The sequence below is a fragment of the Hyla sarda genome, chromosome 12, assembly GCF_029499605.1.
Source record: "Hyla sarda isolate aHylSar1 chromosome 12, aHylSar1.hap1, whole genome shotgun sequence".
Lineage (NCBI taxonomy): Eukaryota > Metazoa > Chordata > Amphibia > Anura > Hylidae > Hyla > Hyla sarda.
Window position 1 is genome coordinate 26,225,739 of NC_079200.1, and position 25,533 is coordinate 26,251,271.

The 25,533-nt window shown below is 41.9% G+C and overlaps 1 protein-coding gene across 6 annotated transcripts in view; it reads left to right on the forward strand.

Annotated features, from left to right (window-relative positions):
• GRB7 (growth factor receptor bound protein 7) overlaps nucleotides 1-25,533 on the forward strand; it is a 265,456-nt gene that overhangs the window by 219,288 nt on the left and 20,635 nt on the right. For 5 of the 6 annotated variants that reach the window (XM_056549221.1, XM_056549218.1, XM_056549220.1 and 2 more), the window contains 9 exons: nucleotides 265-448; nucleotides 1,199-1,331; nucleotides 2,652-2,808; nucleotides 4,605-4,726; nucleotides 8,673-8,750; nucleotides 9,775-9,912; nucleotides 18,689-18,799; nucleotides 18,902-19,000; nucleotides 22,000-22,074. In XM_056549221.1, coding sequence (XP_056405196.1) covers nucleotides 265-448; nucleotides 1,199-1,331; nucleotides 2,652-2,808; nucleotides 4,605-4,726; nucleotides 8,673-8,750; nucleotides 9,775-9,912; nucleotides 18,689-18,799; nucleotides 18,902-19,000; nucleotides 22,000-22,074 — 1,097 coding nt within the window. Of the gene's footprint in view, nucleotides 1-264; nucleotides 449-1,184; nucleotides 1,332-2,651; nucleotides 2,809-4,604; nucleotides 4,727-8,672; nucleotides 8,751-9,774; nucleotides 9,913-18,688; nucleotides 18,800-18,901; nucleotides 19,001-21,999; nucleotides 22,075-25,533 lie in introns of those variants that run through there. The other variant, XM_056549223.1, reaches the window with a different exon arrangement.

Genomic DNA, 25,533 nt, shown 5'->3' on the forward strand with positions numbered 1-25,533 from the left:
TGCAGATTTTTTTCAGTTCGATACATTTGGAAAATCACCGAATGTAGTCCTTCGCTGACTCTGCTCTGGCCATTGAATTCGATGGGGCCCATGAATATATGTCGCTATGTCATTATGACAGCTTCCTGATGTATCTGTGCCTCTTAGGCACCAATCGTGATGTCATCCTAGCCGAATAATTATATGGCAAGTCATCGGTAGCTCTAAAGTTGAGAGTTGGTAGAAATTGGGAGATTAATAAACTTCTCTTTCTTCTACTTCCAGGGGGCAGTATGGACTTGGAGGCCCTGGAGAGCAGTCACAGTCCAGCACCAGACAACCCGTATGAAAGGGAAAGAAGCACAAGCCGCGGTCTGATGCCACACAAGGGGCTCCCAGAAAAAGCTGAGCTGTTGTCTTTAGAAGTGAAAAGGTCACAGCCGTTGTTAATACAGAGCGGAAGATGGGGGTAAGTTATAATGGAGGGGTGTTAAAAAGCTTAAAAAGAGATTCAGCCAGGTTCTTATATTATTAAACTATGAAAAACGAGCCAAGCGGCCATTGCTTAAAGGGCTTATCCAGGAAAAAAAACTTTTTTTTTTTTTACATATATATCAACTGGCTCCAGAAAGTTGGAGAGATTTGTACATAACTTCAATTAAAAAATCTTAATCCTTTCAGTACTTATGAGCTGCTGAAGTGGAGTTGTTCTTTTCTGTCTAAGTGCTCTCTGATGACACCTGTCTCAGGAACTGTCCAGAGTAGAAGCACATCCCCATAGCAAACCTCTTCTACTCTGTGCAGTTCCCAAGACAAGCAGAGATGTTAGCAGAGAGCACTGTTGCCAGACAGAAAAGAACTCCACTTCAGCAGCTGATAATTATTGGAAGGATTAAGATTTTTTTAATAGAAGTAATTTGCAAATCTGTTTACCTTTCTGGGGCCAGTTGATTTAAAAAAAAAAATATTTTTTTCCTGGAATGCCCCTTTAATGAGAACCTGTCATCACTTTCATGCTGCCTAAACCACGAGTTATTGGGGGTGGTCCCCAGTGGCTTCTCCCTACCCCACCCATTGTAATTGATAACTCTCTGTCAATCAAGGCTGGTCGGGTGGGGAGAAGCTGCTGGGGACTGACCAATGACTCGTGGTTCAGGCAGCATGAAAATGCTAACATGGTCTCATTAATAATGCTTTCTGAATAGTCTCTTTCTTGTAGGCGATTACGAGATGAGGAGTCACGATCATCATCACTCCCTGACATCCCAAATCCATTCCCAGAACTCTGCAACTCTTCCCCAATCCTAAGTAACACACCCAACAGCTGTTCCCCTCTGGAAGGGGGGCCTCATGTAAGTACCATACTGGTTCCTCCTACAGATAGATAGATAGATATTTATAAATTTTTTAATTATAATATATATATATATATATATACAGGGGGCACGTGAGTACAACCTTTAATACCAGTGGTCTTCAACCTGCGGACCTCCAGATGTTGCAAAGCTGCAACTATTTAATTTTTAATTATAATATATATATATATATATATATATATATATATATATATATATATATATATATACGGGGACACATGAGTACAACTTTTAATACCAGTGGTCTTCAACCTGCAGACCTCCAGATGTTGCAAAACTACAACTCCCAGCATGCCCGGACAGCCGTTGGCTGTCCGGGCATGCTGGGTGTTGTAGTTTTGCAACATCTGGAGGTCCGCAGGTTGTAGACCACTGTCCTATTCTTTACATTGCACGGATCCCTCAACATACGATGGTTTCAACAAACGATGGTCCATTTGGAACGGATTACCATCGTATGTTGAGGGACCACTGTGTGTGTGTGTGTGTGTATATATATATATATATATAATTTTTTTTTAAATTATTATATAATATATATATATATGTATATATATATATATATATATATATATATATATATAGATATATATATATATATATATATATAGATATATATATATATTTTTTTTTATAGACCTATTTACTGTTATTATCTTTCATTTGACCCCGACTAGCTGCATTATCATACATAATTTTTTAGGCCAGGAAAACAATGACACAATGCTATTATTACAACTGGCAGTCACAATTTACTAAAAATCCATTCTGAGTACAAAAAGATGTTACATGATAAAAGTCATGCACAAATCAATTTTTATTTTCACAGTGTGTTGTACCTCCTAGAGATGAGCGAACTTACAGTAAATTCGATTCGTCACAAACTTCTCGGCTCGGCAGTTGATGTCTTTTCCTGCATAAATTAGTTCAGCTTTCAGGTGCTCCGGTGGGCTGGAAAAGGTGGATACAGTCCTAGGAAAGAGTCTCCTAGGACTGTATCCACCTTCTCCACCCACGGGAGCACCTGAAAGCTGAACTCATTTATGCAGGAAAAGTCATCAACTGCCGAGCTGAGAAGTTCGTGACGAATCAAATTTACTGTAAGTTCGCTCATCTCTAGTACCTCCTATTAAATAAAGGGGTCACTGCTACTCAGAAAAAAAATAAATAAATGAGAGCCAAAGAGTTGCGGGATAGTGTTAGACAGAACCACGGTTCATCCAATAATATGGATTAGTGGGAGAGGAGTGTGATACGTGTTGTTATAAATAATCGTTCTTCTGTCTGTAAGAGCAGATGGTGAAAGTATATAGTGAAGATGGCACATGTCGATCACTAGAAGTGACAGCGGGAGCTACAGCGCGGCATCTCTGTGACATGCTGGTAGAGAGGGTGCACTGCATAAGTGATGAGAGCTGGTCCTTAGTGGAGCTTCACCCACATCTAGGGCTCGGTGAGTTCAACAAATATATTTGTCTTTATTTTCTGGTAATTTAAAGGGGTATTCCAGGCAAAACCTTTTTTTTTATATATATATATATATATCAACTGTCTCCGGAAAGTTAAACAGATTTTGTAAATTACTTCTATTAAAACATCTTAATCCTTCCAATAGTTATTAGCTTCTGAAGTTTTCTGCCTAACTGCTCAATGATGATGTCACGTCCCGGGAGCTGTGCATGATGGGAGAATATCCCCATAGGAACTGCACAGCTCCCGGGACGTGAGTCATCAGAGAGCAGTTAGACAGAAAACAACAACTCAACTTCAGAAGCTAATAACTATTGGAAGGATTAAGATTTTTTTAATAGAAGTAATTTACAAATCGGTTTAACTTTCCGGAGCCAGTTGATATATGAAAAAAAGTTTTGGCCTGGAATACCCCTTTAACACGGAGTCTTCAGTGACCTATTATTATGGTTTCTTAGCCTTGTACCTATCTGTAGTTATAGAAAAAGACAATGATTCAATCTGGTGCAGGTATGTGGGATCAAACCTCTGATGCTTTATTGTACTTAAAATCGAGCAGACATTACTTGGTAAGGGAGCGACGCGTTTCAGGCACCATTTCCTTTTTCTTCATTGAAGCTTCCCTGCACATGCTGGGGGGGGGCTGCCCTGTGCCCTGTGCCCTGGGGCTGCCTGGGTAAGCCATACCCATTATACATTGTCTATGATAACTGTAGTTATTGTCTCCTTATAAAAGTAAAGTTTAACTTTTAGAGGGGTACTCCGGTGGAAAACTTTAAAAAAAAAAAATAATCAACTGGTGCCAGAAAGTTAAACAGATTTGGAAATTACTTCTATTAAAAAATCTTAATCCTTCCAGTGCTTCTTAGCTGCTGAATACTACAGAGGAAATTATTTTCTTTTTGGAACACAGAGCTCTCTGTTGAATCACGAGCACAGTGCTCTCTGCTGACATCTCTGTCCATTTTAAGAACTGCGAAGAGCAGGAGAAAATCCCCATAGCAAACATATGCTGCTCTGGACAGTTCCTAAAATAGACAGAGATGTCAGCAGAGAGCACTGTGCTCGTGATATCAGCAGAGAGCTCTGTGTTCCAAAAAGAAAAAAATCCTCTGTAGTATTCAGCAGCTAATGAGTACTGGAAGGATTAAGATTTTTTTATTGAAGTAATTTACAAATCTGTTTAACTTTCCGGCACCAGTTGATTTAAAAAAAAAAATAAATAAATAAAGTTTTCCACCGGAGTATCCCTTTAAGAGCCAATATGGCGCCTATAGAGGGCCATGAGCCTAACCTGTGCCGCTTTGCACTTTTAGATTGTATATCTTTCAGAGTCAAACCATAAGAAACATATAGAAATATGAGAAATATGTGGTGAATTCACTGCAAAATAAACATGGAACACGTGCAGAATTTCCTGTGAATTTAATGCAGGTTCGTAGTGAAAACTGCGGCAGATATGAACTGGAAAAATTCTCCACCTGTGGGCCTATGCATTTCCCCTGTTTGCGTTGAATCTAGGGAATAATTAGGTGGTAATTCTGTTCCCTTTAAGCCAGTGTTTTCAAACAAAGGTGCCTCCAGCTGTTGCAAAACTTCAATTCCCAGCATGCCCGCACAGCCAAATGCATGGTTATTTTGGGAGCCTCCTTCCACAATTGTAAAAACAGGGAACATAAAGTAACTCTGCATAACATTCTGTGCATGATACCATACTACTGGCTTGCTTGCTTTGAATAGGCTTTCCTAATCTAACCTTCTCATTCTCTCTTGATGCAGAACGTTGCCTTGAAGATCACGAGTCCGTGGTGGAGGTTCAGGCTATGTGGCCTGCTGGAGGAGACAGCAAGTTCATTTTTCGCAAGAATTTTGCCAAGTATGAACTGTTTCAGGGATCTCCGGTGAGTACAAAGGATCTTATGTCTACAGGAAGATAGTAAAATGATTGTGGAATGGCCTGTTCAGATAATTACATGTTCCTCTCCGACCTGTCAGGTCAGACTCCTCTACTGAATATTTTAGTCATTGTGCTTCTGCTTCACCGGTCACAAGGAGGATGGGAGACCTGAAATACTGCTAGTGGCAAAATACTTTCTGACTCATCCCAGCTTAGCTGCATTGACTAAAATACAGTGTCACACATAGTAACATGGCCGTCAATCACCGTTAAGGTATACCTACCTACTTCTAAGTGTATGGTGTCCATGGGTTTCTTTCATTCACTGCATTGTCTTAGTATGCTTTAAAACATAACGGCAACTACAGCTAAACACTCTTTCTTTAAAGGGGTACTCTGGCCCTAAGACATCTTATCCCCTATCCAACCTTGCATTCGGCACCCACCTCTTTGAGCTGCACGCCGCGCTGCCAGTACACAAACTGCCGGGTGCCGTCCACAGGGCCGGAGTATCGTGACGTCACAACTCCGCCCCGTGTAACGTCACGCCACGCCCCTGCTATGCAAGTCTATGGGAGGGGGTGTGGCGGCCGTCACGCCCACTCCCATAGACTTGCATAGCGGGAGCCGGGGGTGACGTCACGATACTCCGGCCCTGTGGTCGGCACCCGGCAGTTTGTGAGCTGGCAGCACGGCGTGCAGCTCAAAGTGGTAGGTGCCGAATGCAAGATTGCGGGGGTCCCCAGTGGCGAGACCCCCACGGTCAAACATCTTATCCCCTATCCTTTGGATAGGGGATAAGATGTCTTAGGGCCGGAGTGCCCCTTTAAATACACTTTTTGCAGGATTTATTGGACAACCTGCTCCTCGTAGGTTGGATATAATATTGTGCATGCCCTGACCATACAGGACAGACTGGCCAGTTAGTCCAGTTTGTTGTAGGAATCTAGACTTGTAATAATTCAGGCTCAGTGCAGTCTGCCAGGATAGCGAATTCGCCGTAGTTGAAGAAGCACTAACAACATATTGTGATCCAGCAAAGCGGTTTCTCCCACCAGCTTCAGGAAGAACCCCCCTTGCTAGTTTGGGTTATGTTTATTTATTCCTAACAAAGGGAAGGTTTACAAAGCCACTCCCACATACAGTACAAAGCCACGCCCATACATACAGTCAGCATTAGCTAACAAAGCTACAACTCAGCCTACAGAAGATATGACACACCTCCATGTGCCATCAATAACCACCACATCTGCAGCTATGGTGCCCACCTGACAACACATGAATCTACTGTACATCATATCGCACAATATGAAGCCGCCATGAAGGAACATTGACAACGTAATACTTCCACCACAAGTTGAGCTACAAATCTCTTCTAGTAAGCAAAGCAAGCATGATAAATAGTATTTTCCTAATATTAACGGGAACCTGTCACATTAAAAATACAGTACAATCTGCAGCCATCATGGTATAGAGCAGGAGGAGCTGAGCAGATGATATATACAATACAGTACAATCTGCAGCCATCATGGTATAGAGCAGGAGGAGCTGAGCAGATGATATATACAATACAGAACAATCTGCAGGTATAATGTTATAGAGCAGGAGGAGCTGAGCAGTTTATATATACAATACAGTACAATCTGCAGCCATCATGGTATAGAGCAGGAGGAGCTGAGCAGATGATATATACAATACAGTACAATCTGCAGGTATCATGTTATAGAGCAGGAGGAGCTGAGCAGATAATATATACAATACAGTACAATCTGCAGGTATCATGTTATAGAGCAGGAGGAGCTGAGCAGATGATATATACAATACAGTACAATCTGCAGGTATCATGTTATAGAGCAGGAGGAGCTGAGCAGATGATATATACAATACAGTACAATCTGCAGGTATCATGTTATAGAGCAGCAGGAGCTGAGCAGATGATACATAGAATACATTACAATCTACAGATATCATGTTATAGAGCAGGAGGAGCTGAGCAGATGATATATTCAATACAGTACAATCTGCAGGTATTATGTTATAGAGCAGGAGGAGCTGAGCAGATGATATATACAATACAGTACAATCTGCAGGTATTTTGTTATAGAGCAGGAGGAGCTGAGCAGATGATATATACAATACAGTACAATCTGCAGGTATCATGTTATAGAGCAGGAGGAGCTGAGAAGATGATATATACAATACAGTACAATCTGCAAGTATCATGTTATAGAGCAGGAGGAGCTGAGCAGATGATATATACAATACAGTACAATCTGCAGGTATTTTGTTATAGAGCAGGAGGAGCTGAGCAGATGATATATACAATACAGTACAATCTGCAGGTATCATGTTATAGAGCAGGAGGAGCTGAGGAGACTGATACAGAGTGCATTTGAAAAGTCTTCAGACCCTTTCACTTTTTTCATGTTGTTATGTTGCGGCTTTGTGCTAAAAAAAATATATATATATATATAGATTCTTGCAGGAGAACCGCACTACCGTGTTGAGTGACCGGGTGCAGGCTGGTCCGACCCTCGCAGGGCCCCCAACTGTACAAAAAAATGCAGCAGCACTCCGATATGGATAAAAAAATATGTTTGGCTTTATTCATCAAGTGAAAAGCAGACCTTGTCTGACAAAGATCGTGTGAGAAGGTCGAAACGTCGTGTTTTTCACTTGATGAATAAAGCCTAACATCACTTTTTCATCCATATCAGAGTGCTGCTGCATTTTATTTGTGTGTGTATATGTATATATATATATATATATATATATATATATATATATATATCCGGGCAGCACTAAAAAAGTTCAGGTAGGTGCTAACTGCAGGTGGACTTGGTCCCAGAAGTCCCAAACGCTACCAATAGCAGAAAACAGCAGCACACAGTTGACTTGGTGAAGAATATGTGGCTTTATTCACCAAACAATGGCGACATTCCGGCTGCCTCTCGCAGCCATTGTCTGCTCTAAATACCACAACAGCATGTTAGAAATCTTTGCTAAAAGCAAAAAAACACAAGTATTCAGACCCTTTACTCAGGACTTAGTTGAAGCCCCTTTGGCGGTGATTCGGGCCTCCAGTCTTCCTGGGGATGATGCCACAAGGTTAACACACCTGAATTTGGGGATTTTCTGCCATCTTTATCTGCAGGCCCCCTCCCATAGACTTGCATTGAGGGGGGTGGGGTGTGACGTCACACGGGGGCGGAGTCGTGACCTCACGATACTCTGTCCCCGTGGTCGGGAGGCATAACGCTGAGAGCCTCCAGCGCTTCCTGCAGTGCTTACAGGTGGGTGCTGCATGCTAGATCAGACATCTTATCCCCGATCCTTTGGATAGGGGATAAGATGTCTTGGGGCTGGAGTACCCCTTTAAGGCAGGGAGGGGTGGGGGAGGGAGGAGGCATGCATGCTGCAGCTTAGCACAGACTCTTTGACACTTGAGCTCTAAGCCTGATCTAGGGCTGACAGATTTCCTTTAACAATCTGAACATACTACAGAGAACCCCATCTGGTAGAAGAACACAGGCCTCCCAACCCCCAGCTTGCCAGGTAGCTAGGCCAGCAGCTGTGCATTAGTGTCTCTCTCCATTCATACCTATGGATATATAGAAAGAAACAAGAAGACTTATATTACTTATCTTGTATTTACCCAGAATTACAGTCTGCATTATAATCCAGGTGTCAGCGCTGAAGTCTTAATAGTCTGTTGTAGGGAATAGCCATAGACTGTATAATCGGAGCTTGGCTTTGCGGTTAGGGGTGTGTCTGTCGACAGGATTGTTGACTGTTACCAGTAACAATCACCAGCAGTAAGAATACAGCTCCGGATCATAAAACAAGCCATAATTTAGGATTAGTACAAAATTACTCAACTTTTTATGTCGATTATATCTCTATACATTCTTGACATCAGTATAAAGACAGATTTATATTTTTATTCACAGTACGCCTTATTCCCAGAGGACATGATTGCTGGAAATCAAGAAGCACACAAAGGACTGTCTCACTCAGAGCTTATACAGGTGGGTAAGACAAGTACAGGCGAGGAGCTTGGTCAGCAACATCTAGGACATTTCAGATGCTTAAAGTCTGGTTTTCTCAGTACTTGCTAATACGTTGACAGTGTCCTGGACGTTCTGTACCGTGACTGGACAGTTTAGAGAGGGCTGAAGCAAGCATTAACCAGTTTAGGATTACAGAGACTTGACAACTGAAGCAAGTCTGGACTGCCGTCCAAAGATATCAGAGATCACTTAAAGGGGTATTCCAGGAATAATTTTTTTTTTTTTATATATATATATCAACTGGCTTCTGAAAGTTAAAGGGTTACTCCTGGAAATTTTTATTTATTTTTTATTTTTTTTATTTATTTATTTTAAATCAACTGGTGGCTGAAAGTCAAACAGATTTGTATATTACTTCTATTAAAAAAAAATCTTAATCTTATCAGATACTGATCCACAGGAAGTTCTTTTCTTTTTAAATTTCCTTTCAGTCTGACGACAGTGCTCTCTGCTGACACCTCTGTCCATTTTAGGAACTGTCCAGAGTAGGAGCAAATCCCCATAGCAAACCTATCCTGCTCTGGAAAGTTCCTGACATGGACAGAGGTGTCAGCAGAGAGCACTGTGGTCAGACAGAAAAGAAATTCAAAAAAGAAAAGAAATTCCTCTGTAGAATACAGCAGTTGATAAGTACTGGAAGGATTAATATTTTTTTTTATTAGAAGTGATTTACAAATCTGTTTAACTTTCTGGCACCAGTTGATTTAATAAAAAAAAAAAAAAATTCCAGTGGAGTACCCCTTTAAACAGATTTGTAAATTACTTCTATTATAAAAATGTTAATCCTTCAAGTAGTTATCAGCTGCTGAAGTTGAGTTGTTCTTTTCTTTCTGACAACAGTGCTCTCTGCTGACACCTTTACAAATCTGTTTAACTTTCTGGAGCCAGTTGATATAAAAAAAAAAAAAAAAAAAATTTTCCTGGAATACCCCTTTACTATACATGAAACCTGGTAACACCTGATTAATATTTTCCCTCACAGAACTTCCTCAATTCAGGCAGCTGGCCCGAAATCCAAGGCTACTTACATATGAAGGAGAGTGGACGCAAAGTGTGGAAACGCTTCTTTTTTTTCCTGCGCCGTTCCGGCCTCTATTACTCAGCTAAGGGGACGTCCAAGGTAACTACTCAGCGGGCACATGAATAAAATAATTTCAGCTGTAAAATCTGTAGATGTTTCCCAGGTACTAGGGTGTCTGGTGTTAGTATTTAGGATGTATAGTACCATAAGACCTTCTACAACCACTGGCAGAATAACTGTACAGAAGGCTACAGCTGTTCACAAAACATGGACCCTACACTGCGGCACTTTCACTTCCTGCATGATGCAGTCCAGTTCTGGCAGCATGAGAATCTTGTTACACTGCCTGAACCAGGATACAGCATCTTCATCTGCCAAAGAATTCCTGTAGGCTGCAGGCTTAAATGGTAACTCTCATTAACCCCTTAACGACGCAGGACGTATATTTACGTCCTGCGCCGGCTCCCGCGATATGAAGCGGGATCGCGCCGCGATCCCGCATCATATCGCGTGGGTCCCGGCGCTAATCAACGGCCGGGACCCGCGGCTAATACCACACATCGCCGATCGCGGCGATGTGCGGTATTAACCCTTTAGAAGCGGCGGTCAAAGCTGACCGCCGCTTCTAAAGTGAAACTGAAAGTATCCCGGCTGCTCAGTCGGGCTGTTCGGGACCGCCGCGGTGAAATCGCGGCGTCCCGAACAGCTGATCGGACACCGGGAGGGCTCTTACCTGCCTCCTCGGTGTCCGATCGACGAATGACTGCTCCGTGCCTGAGATCCAGGCAGGAGCAGTCAAGCGTCGATAATGCTGATCACAGGCGTGTTAATACACGCCTGTGATCAGGATGAAAGATCAGTGTGTGCAGTGTTATAGGTCCCTATGGGACCTATAACACTGCAAAAAAAAAGTGTTAATAAAGGTCATTTAACCCCTTCCCTAATAAAAGTTTGAATCACCCCCATTTTCCCATAAGAAAAATAAAACAGTGTAAAAAAAAATTAAAATAAACATATGTGGTATCGCCGCGTGCGTAAATGTCCGAACTATAAAAATATATCATTAATTAAGCCGTACGGTCAATGGCGTACGCGCAAAAAAATTCCAAAGTCCAAAAAAGCGTATTTTGGTAACTTTTTATAACATTAAAAAATGAATAAAAAGTGATCAAAAAGTCAGATCAAAACAAAAATCATACCAATAAAAACTTCAGATCACGGCGCAAAAAATGAGTCCTCATACCGCCCCGTACGTGGAAAAATAAAAAAGTTACAGGGGTCAGAAGATGACATTTTTAAACGTATAAATTTTCCTGCATGTAGTTATGATTTTTTCCAGAAGTGCGACAAAATCAAACCTATATAAGTAGGGAATCATTTTAACCGTATGGACCTACAGAATAATGATAAGGTGTCATTTTTACCGAAATATGCACTGCGTAGAAACGGAAGCCCCCAAAAGTTACAAAATGGGGTTTTTTTCGATTTTGTCGCACAATGATTTTTTTTTCCGTTTCGCCGTGCATTTTTGGGTAAAATGACTAATGTCACTGCAAAGTAGAATTGGCGACGCAAAAAATAAGCCATAATATGGATTTTTATGTGGAAAATTGAAAGGGTTATGATTTTTTAAAGGTAAGGAGGAAAAAACGAAAGTGCAAAAACGGAAAAACCCTGAGTCCTTAAGGGGTTAAAACAATGTTTTTGCTATTGCACTCCTTATGGTAAATAAAAAAGATTTCTAATATACTTTGGTTAAAAAAAAATGAGGTTGTCTATGTTTTATTTGTGCTTAAAAAAGCTCAAGAGCACATTTTCCCCCATCTTATACACAGACTTAGGACCGAAGTCCAAACACAGGCAGTGCAGCCTGGAGTGCTGAGGGGGGGGGGGGGGGGTCCAACCAACAGCATATGGCAATTAAGTGGAGCTATGATTGGATGAGGCTGGACACCCCCCCCCCCCCCCCCCCCCCCACAGCACTCCAGGCTGCACTTCCTGTGTTTGGACTTCGGTCCTAAGTCTGTGTATAAGATGGGGGAAAATGTGCTCTTGGGCTTTTTTAAGCACAAATAAAACATAGAAAACGTCATTTTTTTTTAAACATAGTATATTAGAAATATGTTTTATTTGCCATAAGGAGTGCAATAGCAAAAATTAATTTTAATGAGAGTTACCCTTTAACCCCTTAAGGACTCAGCCCATTTTGGCCTTAAGGACTCAGACAATTTAATTTTTACGTTTTCATTTTTTCCTCCTCGCCTTCTAAAAATCATAACTCTTTTATATTTTCATCCACAGACTAGTATGAGGGCTTGTTTTTTGCGCGACCAGTTGTCCTTTGTAATGACATCACTCTTTATATCATAAAATGTATGGCGCAACCAAAAAACACTATTTTTGTGGGGAAATTAAAACGAAAAAACGCAATTTTGCTAATTTTGGAAGGTTTTGTTTTCACGCCGTACAATTTATGGTAAAAATGACATGTGTTCTTTATTCTGAGGGTCAATACGATTAAAATGATACCCATTATTATATACTTTTATATTATTGTTGCGCTTAAAAAAAATCACAAACTTTTTAACCAAATTAGTACGTTTATAATCCCTTTATTTTGATGACCTCTAACTTTTTTATTTTTCCGTATAAGTGGCGGTATGGGGGCTCATTTTTTGCGCCATGATCTGTACTTTTTTTTGATACCACATTTGCATATAAAAGACTTTTAATACATTTTTTATAATTTTTTTTTTAATAAAATGTATTAAAAAAGTAGGAATTTTGGCCTTTTTTTTTTTTTTTTTCGTTCACGCCGTTCACCTTACGGGATCATTAACATTTTATTTTAATAGTTCGGACATTTACGCACGCGGCGATACCAAATATGTCTATAAAAAATGTTTTTTACGCTTTTTGGGGGTAAAATAGGAAAAAACGGACGTTTTACTTTTTTATTGGGTGAGGGGATTTTTCACTTTTTTTTTACTTTTACTTTTACATTTTTTTACATTTTTTTTTACACTTGAATAGTCCCCATAGGGGACTATTCATAGCAATACCATGATTGCTAATACTGATCTGTTCTATGTATAGGACATAGAACAGATCAGTATTATCGGTCATCTCCTGCTCTGGTCTGCTCGATCACAGACCAGAGCAGGAGACGCCGGGAGCCGCACGGAGGAAGAAGAGGGGACCTCCGTGCGGCGTTATGAATGATCGGATCCCCGCAGCAGCGCTGCAAGCGATCCGATCGTTCATTTAAATCGCGAACTGCCCCAGATGCCGGGATCTGTATTGATCCCGGCACCTGAGGGGTTAATGGCGGACGCCCGCGAGATCGCGGGCGTCGGCCATTGCCGGCGGGTCCCTGGCTGCGATCAGCAGCCGGGATCAGCCGCGCATGACACGGGCATCGCTCCAATGTCCATGGTTATGCTTAGGACGTAAATGTACGTCCTGGTGCGTTAAGTACCACCTCACCAGGACGTACATTTACGTCCTGCGTCCTTAAGGGGTTAAAGAAGCACTCCGGGTTGTTGGATTTTTTTCGCCCATATCATACACACTCACCATCTGTTTCATTACAGCATAGTATCCATTTCAGTACTGTAACTGGGCCTGATGATCATCACTAGAGATGAGCGAACTTACAGTAAATTCGATTCGTCACGAACTTCTCGGCTCAGCGGTTGCTGACTTTTCCTGCATAAATTAGTTCAGCTTTCCGGTGCTCCGGTGGGCTGGAAAAGGTGGATACAGTCCTAGGAAAGAGTCTCCTAGGACTGTATCCACCTTTTCCAGCCCACGGGAGCCCGGAAAGCTGAACTAATTTATGCAGGAAAAGTCAGCAACTGCCGAGCCGAGAAGTTTGTGACGAATCGAATTTACTGTAAGTTCGCTCATCTCTAATCATCAGCCTAACGCCCAGAAAATCACATCAGAGGAACTGGTCTGACCTGGGTTAAAATCACCTACATCGCAAAAAAAAAATCAGGGAAATTGCCCTATTTTCACAGGAAAAATGCATAATTTTTTATGCCATTTTTGGAAATTACAGCAAAAACATTAAACGCAACATGAACATAGCCTGAGGGCTTTAAATCTTCATAAGATACCTCAGTTTCTTTCGCCTCATGCCTCAATGAACTCTTTAAGAAAACACATCAAAACTGCCCATAGTGTGGACTGACCTCAACCCTCCTATGAGTCTCAGCAGTTTAGGCTGGTGGCTGATTTGATTGCTTGGTGATCTTATTAGGGGGAACTGCAGTAATGAGACTCATTCCCCTCTCTCTGCAAAGCCAGAGGATTCATGGGAAATGTAGGCAGCATTAGGAAATCATTTCAGTGATGAACTTGGAATCAGTATGACTGAAAAGACATGCATGCTACATCAGCTAAAACAGGTTAGCACAAGGCATACACATGAACCTCTAGATCAGTGGTCTTCAACCTGCGGACTCCAGATGTTGCAAAACTACAACTCCCAGCATGCCCGGACAGCCAACGGCTGTCCGGGCATGCTGGGAGTTGTAGTTTTGCAACATCTGGAGGTCTGCAGGTTGAAGACCACTGCTCTAGATTATTCTCTAATTATAGCCCATGCTGCACTATACAAGCAGAAAAGAAGTTCCCGGAATGCTTGTTTACAGTAATATGTAGCTTACAGGGCACGGGACTGGTGGCTCTCTGGTCCATCACCAGAAAGTGGTGCTTGCCTGGGGATCCCTAGATTATCGGCAACAATGGAGAGGCAGGGGCCCTGTCTGGCCATCTAAACTGCCCATATTATGTTCAATATCTATATTCTATATACAATATACAACTCAATTCCACTCAAAATAATTTTACTCAGCATTAGAGATGAGCGAACTTACAGTAAATTCGATTCGTCACGAACTTCTCGGCTCGGCAGTTGATGACTTTTCCTGCATAAATTAGTTCAGCTTTCAGGTGCTCCGGTGGGCTGGAAAAGGTGGATACGGTCCTAGGAAAGAGTCTCCTAGGACTGTTTCCACCTTTTCCAGCCCATTGGAGCACCTGAAAGCTGCTAATTTATGCAGGAAAAGTCATCAACTGCCGAGCCGAGAAGTTTGTGACGAATCGAATTTACTGTAAGTTCGCTCATCTCTACTCAGCATCTAAAAAGTGAGAAAGTTAGAATGAATAAAACCTCCTAGACCACACATCCCTTTCTGTATCCAAAACACTATTTAGTGCCTTCCTCCGACTACTGGCTCAACAAAACAACACTTTCTTAAACAAAAGCCATCCTTATGGTCAGCTTATCGCCTGGATCCAGCATATAATACTCTTGATGATCAGCAGATATAACTAAATGATAATGCTACACTGCCTCCGGAGGGAAAATGGAGTATTACATGCCATTCAATAGTTTGGCTCCCAAACATGGAGTCTTTCCCTTTGATGCCCACATGCTCTAGGAAATGTTAAGAAGGATTGTTTCAGGAATACAATTATCTTTTTATTTTCATTGATCGATATGTGTATGGTCAACTTAACCCCTTAACGACCATGGATGTAAATGTACGTCCTGGTGCAGAGGTGCTTAGCGCACCAGGACGTACATTTCCGTCATGTGTATGACCTCGAGCATCAGAGCTGTGTTTGCGTCATACACTGCAGCTGAGGACCCGCTGGTAATGTCCGACATCCGCGATCATATGGATGTCCGCCATTAACCCCTCAGATGCCGTGATCTATACAGATCACGGCATCTGCGCCAATGAGCATGTTAAAATAGATGATCGGCCCCAGCGCTGCCGCGGGGATCCGATCATCTGTAATGGCAGCCGGAGGTCCCCTCACCTGCCTCCAGCCATCTCCTCGGGTGTTCTGCTCTGGTCTGAGATCGAGCAGACCAGAGCAGAAGATCGCCGATAACACTGATCAATGCTATGCTCTATGCATAGCACTGAACAGTATTAGCAATCAACTGATTGCTATTGATAGTCCCCTATAGGGACATAAAAAGTGTAAAAAATAAAAATAAAAAAAAGTTGAAAAATCCCCTCCCCCAATAAAAACGAAAATTGTCCCTTTTTCCCGTTTTACCCCCACAAAGCGTAACATTTCTTTTTTATAAACATATTTGGTATCACCGCGTGCGTAAAAGTCCAAACTATCAAAATATAATGTTAATGATCCCGTACGTTAAACGGCGTAAACGTAAAAAATAAAAAAGTCCAAAAATGCTGCTTTTTTTTTTCACATTTTATTCCAATTTTTTTTTATAAAAAGTGATCTAAAAGTTTTATATATGCAAATGTGGTATCAATAAAAAGTACAGATGTCAGCGCAAAAAAGGAGCCCTCATACCACCCCATATACGGAAAAAATGAAAAAGTTATAGGTGGTCAAAATAGGGCAATTTTATATTACTCATTTTGTACAAAAAGTTTGAGATTTTTTTAAGCGGTACAAAAATATAAAAGTATCTAGCCATGGGTATCATTGTAATCGTATTGACCCACAGAATAAAGATCACATGTCATTTTTACCGTAAAGTGTACAGTGTGAAAACAAAACCCTCCAAAATGTGCAAAATTGTCATTTAAATTTCCTCCCTAAAAAAAATTATTCTTTGGGTTCGCCGTACATTTTTTGGTAAAATTAGGGGTTTCAATAAAAAGTACAATTGGTCACGCAAAAAACAAGCCCTTATACGGGTATACTGTAGATGGAAATATAAAAGAGTTATGGACTTTAGAAGGCGAGGAGGAAAAAACGAAAACGCAAAAATAAAATTGGCCTGGTCCTTAAGGTGAAAATGGGCTTCATCCTCAAGGTGTTAAAGGGGTATTCCAGGCCAAAACTTTTTTTTATATATATCAACTGGCTCCGGGAAGTTAAACAGATTTGTAAATTACTTCTATTAAAAAATCTTAATCCTTCCAATAGTTATTAGCTTCTGAAGTTGAGTTGTTGTTTTCTGTCTAACTGCTCTCTGATGACTCACGTCCCGGGAGCTGTGCAGTTCCTATGGAGATATTTTCCCATCATGCACAGCTCCCGGGATGTGACATCATCATTGAGCAGTTAGACAGAAAACTTCAGAAGCTAATAACTATTGGAAGGATTAAGAATTTTTAATAGAAGTCATTTACAAATCTGTTTAACTTTCCGGAGCCAGTTTATATATATATATATATATATATATATATATATATATATATATATATAAAAAATAATTTTGGCCTGGAATACCCCTTTAAAGACCGGCCATGTCTTGGAGCATAATTTGGTCCGTAGGCTTTTTAAAACTTGTCTCTTGACTCTGCGTTTATACTTTTAGAGATAGGTACACATACAGGTATGAATGGTTCCATGCCTTTTTTAGACCTTTCATGGGAATACTCCAGTCACAGCAGATTTATATAGCCTGCAAGCTACCTGTAACTAATCCTCCCTTCCCCCATAGATATGAAAATTTAGAATTTTCATAAGTGGAATAGGTACAGAGAACAGTGACAATGTCAGAGGTACATATGCAAAATGAGCGGGCTATACTCACAGGATAATATGACATAATTAAGACAGCACCTTTGAATAGAGCTGATAGTGTGGAGCACCAAAACAACTTTCATTCCAATTACCCAGTGGCAATATACATACAATTAAAGCATTAAATATATAGTATAACGTATGAATAATTTATAGATCCATTGGCACTGGAGTGATTGATGAAAGACGTTACCCTGTTACTCAACACTACCACATCCATTATTGTCAAATGTAAAATACAAGCTAACTAAGATCAAATTAGAAATATAAGAAAAAAAGTACTAAGACCAAGTAATAAAAATAAGAAAAGTGTACAATATACCGTATTTTTCACCGTATAAGACGCACTTTTTCTTCCCCCCCCCCCCCCCCAGTTTTGGGGAAGAAAAAGTGCGTCTTATACAGCAAATATACAGCGTCTTATACAGCAAATACCGCGGCGGTCCCTGCGGCCATCAACAGCCAGGACCTGCGGCTAATACAGGACATCACTGATCGCGGTAATGCCCTGTATTAACCCTTCAGACGCGGCGATCAAAGCTGACCGCCGCGTCTGAAGCAAAAGTGACACTAACCTGGCTGCTCAGTCGGGCTGTTCGGGACCGCCACGGTGAAATTGCGGTGTCCCGAACAGCTTACAGGACACCGGGAGGGACCTTACCTGCTTCCTCGGTGTCTGCTCCGTGCCGGGATCCCTGCCGGCGCTCTCCTTCGTCGTCATCGCGCACGCCGTCCCGTCATCCAATAGGAGCGGCGTGCGTAGCGGCATGATGGCGGTGACGGAGAGTTGAGGATACCAGGCAGTAGAGACGTTACGGAGCGACGGGGACACGATGACAGCGATGGAGGGGGACATCCAGGGCAGCGGTGACGGGTCCGGAGCGGCGGGGACACGTGAGTATTACCTCCTATACCAGTGGTCTTCAACCTGCGGACCTCCAGATGTTGCAAAACTACAACTCCTGGCATGCCCGGACAGCCGTTGGCTGTCCGGGCATGCTGGGAGTTGTAGTTTTGCAACATCTGGAGGTCCGCAGGTTGAAGATCACTGTCATATACTTTACATTGTATTTGGTTCAGAATCTTTTTTTTTCTAGATTTTCACCCTTTAAAATTAGGTGCGTCTTATGTGCCGGAGCGTCTTATATGGCGAAAAATACGGTACATGATCATAAATAAACGGATTCAGCTTCCTGCATTATTTGACAAAACAGTAAATGTGTTGGTATCAGAGCTTTGGAGACCTGAGTCTATGTAAAACCAACAATACTGCACACTTTAGGACTGAATTACATATTGTGTCCATGGATTTATCATAGTTATTGTCCCTATTGTTTTGTCTCAGGACCCTCGCCACTTACAGTATTTTGCTGATGTGAATGAATCTAATGCCTATTGCCTGACACAAGGAAAGAAACTGTATAGTGCCCCCACCGAATTCGGTTTTTGTTTAAAGGTAAGTGCTATGTAATTCAAAGGCTTTCTTCTTTTCCATTTTTTTTTTTTTGTCTTACTTTGGTCATTGCTCTTTTAACATTATTCCACTGGATCCTTTCAGCCTTACAAGATGAGGAGTGGCACGAAAGGGTTAAAGATTTTGTGCAGTGAGGACGAACAGTCTCGTACTTGTTGGCTTACTGCTATCCGTCTATTTAAGGTGAGCTTGAAAGCTATGTATTGGGGTGAGCTGGAAGACACGTCTTGGGTTCGCCCAAGAAACCATGCCCTGCAGTTGTCCACAAAGCCATATTGTGTGGTTGTCCAGGAAGCTGTGTCCAGTAGTCATCTAGGAAGCCATGATTTATAGTCGTCCATTAAGCAATGTCTTATTGTTTTCAAGGACACAATCCTGTACTGTCCAGGACGTTGTGTAATGTAGTTATCCTAGTAGTCATGTCCGTTGGTTGTTCAGAAAGTCATGTCATTCAGTTGTCAAGGAAGCCATGTCAAGTAGTTGTCTGAGTGTGGGTTCACACTACGTTTTGATGATAAGGTCACCGGATCCGGCTCATTTGAATGAGCCGACCGGAGTCAGATAGTGACTCCGGTCAGCTCATTTTTGCCCCGTATACGGTTTTCTGACCGGAACTAAAACTGCGGTATACCATGGTGTTAGGTCCGGTCAGAAAACCGGATACAGGGCAAAAATGAACCGACTGGAGTCACTATCGGACTCCGGTTGGCTCATTCAAATGAATGCGATCGGGGCCGGGGCCGGCTAGGTTATGTGAGCACCTGGTTTTAACTCAACCCCCCCCCCCCCCTTTCACCCCCCCCCTCCCCGCCGGATCCGGTGACTGTATCATCAAAACGTAGTGTGAACCTACCCTTAGAAGCCATGCCTCGCTGTTGTCCAGGAAACAATGTCTTGTACAGAAGTTGTCCAGGAAGCCATGTCCTGTGATTGTCCAGTTGTCTTGTAGTTGTCCAGGAAGCCATATCATGTAGTTATCCAGAAAACCATTTTCTAAATGTGTCCAGGAAGCCATATTCTGTAGTCATCTATAAGGCCATATTCTGTAGTCATCTATAAAGCCATGTTCTGTAGTCATCTATAAAGCCATGTTCTGTAGTCATCTATAAAGCCATGTTCTGTAGTCATCTATAAAGCCATGTTCTGTAGTCATCTATAAAGCCATGTTCTGTAGTCATCTATAAAGCCATGTTCTGTAGTCATCTATAAGGCCATATTCTGTAGTCATCTATAAGGCCATATTCTGTAGTCATCTATAAAGCCATATTCTGTAGTCATCTATAAGGCCATGTTCTGTGGTCATCTATAAAGCCATGTTCTGTAGTCATCTATAAAGCCATGTTCTGTAGTCATCTATAAAGCCATGTTCTGTAGTCATCTATAAAGCCATGTTCTGTAGTCATCTATAAGGCCATGTTCTGTAGTCATCTATAAGGCCATGTTCTGTAGTCATCTATAAAGCCATGTTCTGTGGTCATCTATAAAGCCATGTTCTGTAGTCATCTATAAAGCCATGTTCTGTAGCCATCTATAAAGCCATGTTCTGTAGCCATCTATAAAGCCATGTTCTGTAGTCCTCTATAAAGCCATGTTCTGTAGCCATCTATAAAGCCATGTTCTGTGGTCATCTATAAAGCCATGTTCTGTGGTCATCTATAAAGCCATGTTCTGTAGCCATCTATAAAGCCATGTTCTGTGGTCATCTATAAAGCCATGTTCTGTAGCCATCTATAAAGCCATGTTCTGTAGTCATCTATAAAGCCATGTTCTGTGGTCATCTATAAAGCCATGTTCTGTGGCCATCTATAAAGCCATGTTCTGTGGTCATCTATAAAGCCATGTTCTGTGGTCATCTATAAAGCCATGTTCTGTAGTCCTCTATAAAGCCATGTTCTGTAGCCATCTATAAAGCCATGTTCTGTGGTCATCTATAAAGCCATGTTCTGTGGTCATCTATAAAGCCATGTTCTGTAGCCATCTATAAAGCCATGTTCTGTAGTCATCTATAAAGCCATGTTCTGTAGTCATCTATAAAGCCATGTTCTGTAGTCATCTATAAAGCCATGTTCTGTAGTCCTCTATAAAGCCATGTTCTGTAGTCATCTATAAAGCCATATTCTGTAGTCATCTATAAGGCCATGTTCTGTAGCCATCTATAAAGCCATGTTCTGTGGTCATCTATAAAGCCATGTTCTGTGGTCATCTATAAAGCCGTGTTCTGTGGTCATCTATAAAGCCGTGTTCTGTAGTCATCTATAAGGCCATGTTCTGGGGTCATCTATAAAGCCATGTTCTGGGGTCATCTATAAAGCCATGTTCTGTGGTCATCTATAAAGCCATGTTCTGTAGTCATCTATAAAGCCATGTTCTGTAGTCATCTATAAAGCCATGTTCTGTAGTCATCTATAAGGCCATGTTCTGTAGTCATCTATAAGGCCATGTTCTGTAGTCATCTATAAGGCCATGTTCTGTGGTCATCTATAAAGCCATGTTCTGTGGTCATCTATAAAGACATGTTCTGTAGCCATCTATAAAGCCATGTTCTGTAGTCATCTATAAAGCCATGTTCTGTAGTCCTCTATAAAGCCGTGTTCTGTGGTCATCTATAAAGCCGTGTTCTGTAGTCATCTATAAGGCCATGTTCTGTAGTCATCTATAAAGCCATGTTCTGGGGTCATCTATAAAGCCATGTTCTGGGGTCATCTATAAAGCCATGTTCTGTGGTCATCTATAAAGCCATGTTCTGTAGTCATCTATAAAGCCATGTTCTGTAGTCATCTATAAGGCCATGTTCTGGGGTCATCTATAAAGCCATGTTCTGTAGTCATCTATAAGGCCATGTTCTGTAGTCATCTATAAGGCCATGTTCTGTAGTCATCTATAAGGCCATGTTCTGTAGTCATCTATAAAGACATGTTCTGTAGCCACTCAGGAAGCCATTTACTGTAATTGTAAAGGAGGCTTTGCCCTTTAGATGTCCAAGAAGTCAAGTCCTGTGGTGTCTTAGGAAGTCATGTATTGTAGTTATCCAGAGATCCATGTTCTGTAGCTATCCAGGAAGCCTTGTCCTATAGATTTTCACCAAGCTTTCTGCAGACCTTATAGCATATGTACAATCTATTCTTACTAAATTTAGTCTTCAAAATGATTCTCACCAACCCCACTTTCCCTCTTTCTTGCAGTATGGAGCACAACTCTATAAAAACTACCAGCTCTCCAGGAGAAGTCCACAGTCTTGGACAGACCTCAAAAAACAGGTAGTATAGAAATGACTTTGCAGTGGCAATTATTAGGTTACATTTCCAGTATTTATAAGCTTATCTATAATAACTATTTTTGAGTCCTCTCTTGTGGACTTTGTAATAATCTACTGCCCTGGGAACATACAGCACTGTCAATGTGGTAGAGCATATCTGGAGAAGAACAGACCCAAAACAGCAGTCAAATATGGGGTCCACAGCTCTTTCTGTCTAATGTCACCCAGTTCCCTGGTGGATTCTGAGGTTCACCTTCCAATGGAAAAAGGTTTAGGGCCCTATTCTCTCCATTCCATGAAAACTGAGCTATGATTGCTTGCTGTTGGCAAATCACTCCAGGTTTTTGTCATGGACAGAATGATAAATCTGGGCCATTATGCACAAGGACTGCTTCTATGGTCTGTACATAATCGATGACAAATAGGTCACCTACAACCAAATCAGCCTATTCATCTTCTCCTGGTATTATTACTATGATGGCTGATCACACATATTACTAAGGCTGCATTCACACCTTGTTTTCACAGTACTAGTGCCGAATCCGGCTGGGGGAAGGGAAAACCGGGCTCTCCCGTACACCAGCCGGACCAGTGCTGAAATCCATCTACATTAATGAGCCGACCAGAGGCAAATGGTGACTCCTGTCGGCTCATTTTTGACCCGTATCCAGTTTTGTGACCGGACCTAAAACCGTAGTATACTACGGTTTTAGGTCCGGTCAAAAAACTGGATACGGGTCAAAGATGAGCTGACCGGAGTCACCGTTTGACTCCGGTCGGCTCATTAAAGTAAATGGATTTCAGCACTGGTCCGGCTGGGATACGGGAGAGCCCAATTTTCTGCCCCAGCCGGATCCTACACCCGTACTGTGAAAACGAGGTGTGAAGGCAGCCTAATACGGAGATTAGGTGAAGGAAGAATAGGTTTGTGAGATGTACTCTATCTGTTTGTGGTGACCGAGAACTTCAGTCAAGGTATAATCTCCTATATACCCAAATGGCAAGTAGTACGAGAAAGGAAAAAAGGTGACTGGTTCTCTAGGTCTATGGGAATTACTATAGTGATGTCCTGGTGAGATTGGATGGTGGTGTGGTAGGGTGTTGTCAGTGTGTCTGTATATATGGGATGATGGTTATGGTAGAGAGTTATATAATGTGAATGTGATATGTATGGTAATGAATGTACTAGAGTGTATGGCGGTGTATGAGATGCGTTGAAAATGTATGACAGTGTGTGTGTATGATGTGTGTGTATGATGTGTGTGTATGATGTGTGTATGGCTGAGGCGTGTATGTTAGTGTAGCTATGATAGAGGTTAGGTGTGATGGGGGGACGTGAAGAGGACAAAGAGAAAAAAGGAGAGAGAAAGGAGGAAAAATAGAATGGTTTGTACTTGGATGCTTAAACAATTTATTTGTTATAAAATGACATACAATATATGGAAAAAAGTGCTGGGCCCGAGCACTTATGTTTTCCAATACACAATAAAATAATAATAATAAATAAAAACAAATATAGTACTACACTGGTAATACCAAGTCAAATAATTATACCATAGAGTCAGTATTCAAATAGCCATAAAGTCAATAGTTCAAAGCACTGGACAGAAGCTCTGCTTCTCAAGGAACCGATGATAATATTCACGTATATTGTCCAGTATGTCCCACTGGACCATGTACCCAATTGGCCAATGCACGGTATCGGTGCTGCGACCCACTCCTTTTCGGTCGCAGCACCGATACCACTCCACCATCCAATCTCACCAGGACATCACTATAGTAATTCCCATAGACCTAGAGAACCAGTCACCTTTTTTCCTTTCTCGTACTAATACAGAGATTACATGCCCTTAGGGTAAAGAGCATGGGGCCAGCAGTAAAATATCCTAAAAACAGCATTCAGGTTGTACATCTTCACAATATTCCAGCTCAGCACTTATACTAGTCAAATGTAGAATACAACTGAGCACACAGATCAAAGTCTACCGTATTGATCCACAAGTCAGGAATACATGCTTTTCTGCAGGCAGACAGGATACTGGTCACACAGAGAAGTACATAGTACAAGTTCATGTCCGTTTCACAGGTCACAACAACTACTGGATTTAGCTAGTTATCTGTCCTTTACAGAGGACATATCCCTTCACTGAAGCCTATAAAATCATTATGCATATCAACAAGTGGCCCATTACTATGTGTGCGAAGACAAAATGCAGTGAAACCTATCTTGCATAAGAAGACCGCCTTATCCAGATCATATTTTATGTGACGGATTTTCAGTCCACCACACATTCGGCATGCTAATACCATCCTGAGATCTCCGTAGCAACAGTAAATTTAGGGGTAGGCAAGGTTTTTTTCGTTGGCCAAAGAAATGAGGTAAAGAGCTGTTTCCACTGAAGAAGGTGCACAGCCAGCAACGCTATGGGGGACAATTCTTAAAGGGGTACTCCACTGCTCAGCGTTTGGAACAAAATGTTCAGAACGCTTAGAGCCGGCGCTGGGAACTCGGGACGTCATAGCCCTGCCCCCATCATAACATCACACCCTGCCCCCTCAATGCAAGTCTATGGGAGGGGGCGTGACGGCTGTCACGCCCCCTCCCATAGACTTGCATTGAGGGGGCGGGGAGTGATGTTATGATGGGGGCAGGGCTATGACGTCACAAGCTCCCGGCACCGGCTCTAAGCGTTCGGAACATTTTGATCCAGAGATCTCCGTAGCAACAGTAGATTTAGGGGTAGGCAAGGTTTTTTTCATTGGCCAAAGAAATGAGGTAAAGAGCTGTTTCCACTGAAGAAGGTGCACAGCCAGCAACGCTATGGGGGACAATTCTTAAAGGGGTACTCCACTGCTCAGCGTTTGGAACAAAATGTTCCGAACGCTTAGAGCCAGCGCTGGGAACTCGGGACATCATAGCCCCTCCCCATTATAACATCACACCCTGCCCCCTCAATGCAAGTCTATGGGAGGGGGCGTGGCAGCTGTCACGCCCCCTCCCATAGACTTGCATTGAGGGGGCGGGGCGTGATGTTATGATGGGGCGGGGCTATGATGTCACAAGATCCAGGCTCTAAGCGTTCGGAACATTTTGTTCCAAACGCTGAGCAGTGGAGTATCCCTTTAAGAGTTAGAGAACAGAAGGAGATTCTTCCTTTCTATTCAGGACAGGAAAGGAAGCCTATATTTCTCTCTCTGTTTCTTACGTTTATTGAACAATGGGACATCATTTAAATTTTACAGTTTGTCAAGAGTGGCGGGGAGCGAAATTCCAAGATAAGTAATACTGGGAGGGCCATCTATATGGGGATGTATGTTGTAGGTGGAGTGCTTGGGCCAAAGGGAATGAATCGTTAAAGATTTCCAAATTTTAAGCAATTGACTCGAAAACTGAATAAAGAGCCATAGCATTCCATGTCCTGAATCTTGGGTAGGGCTTTGACGGGATTAGTAACCAGGA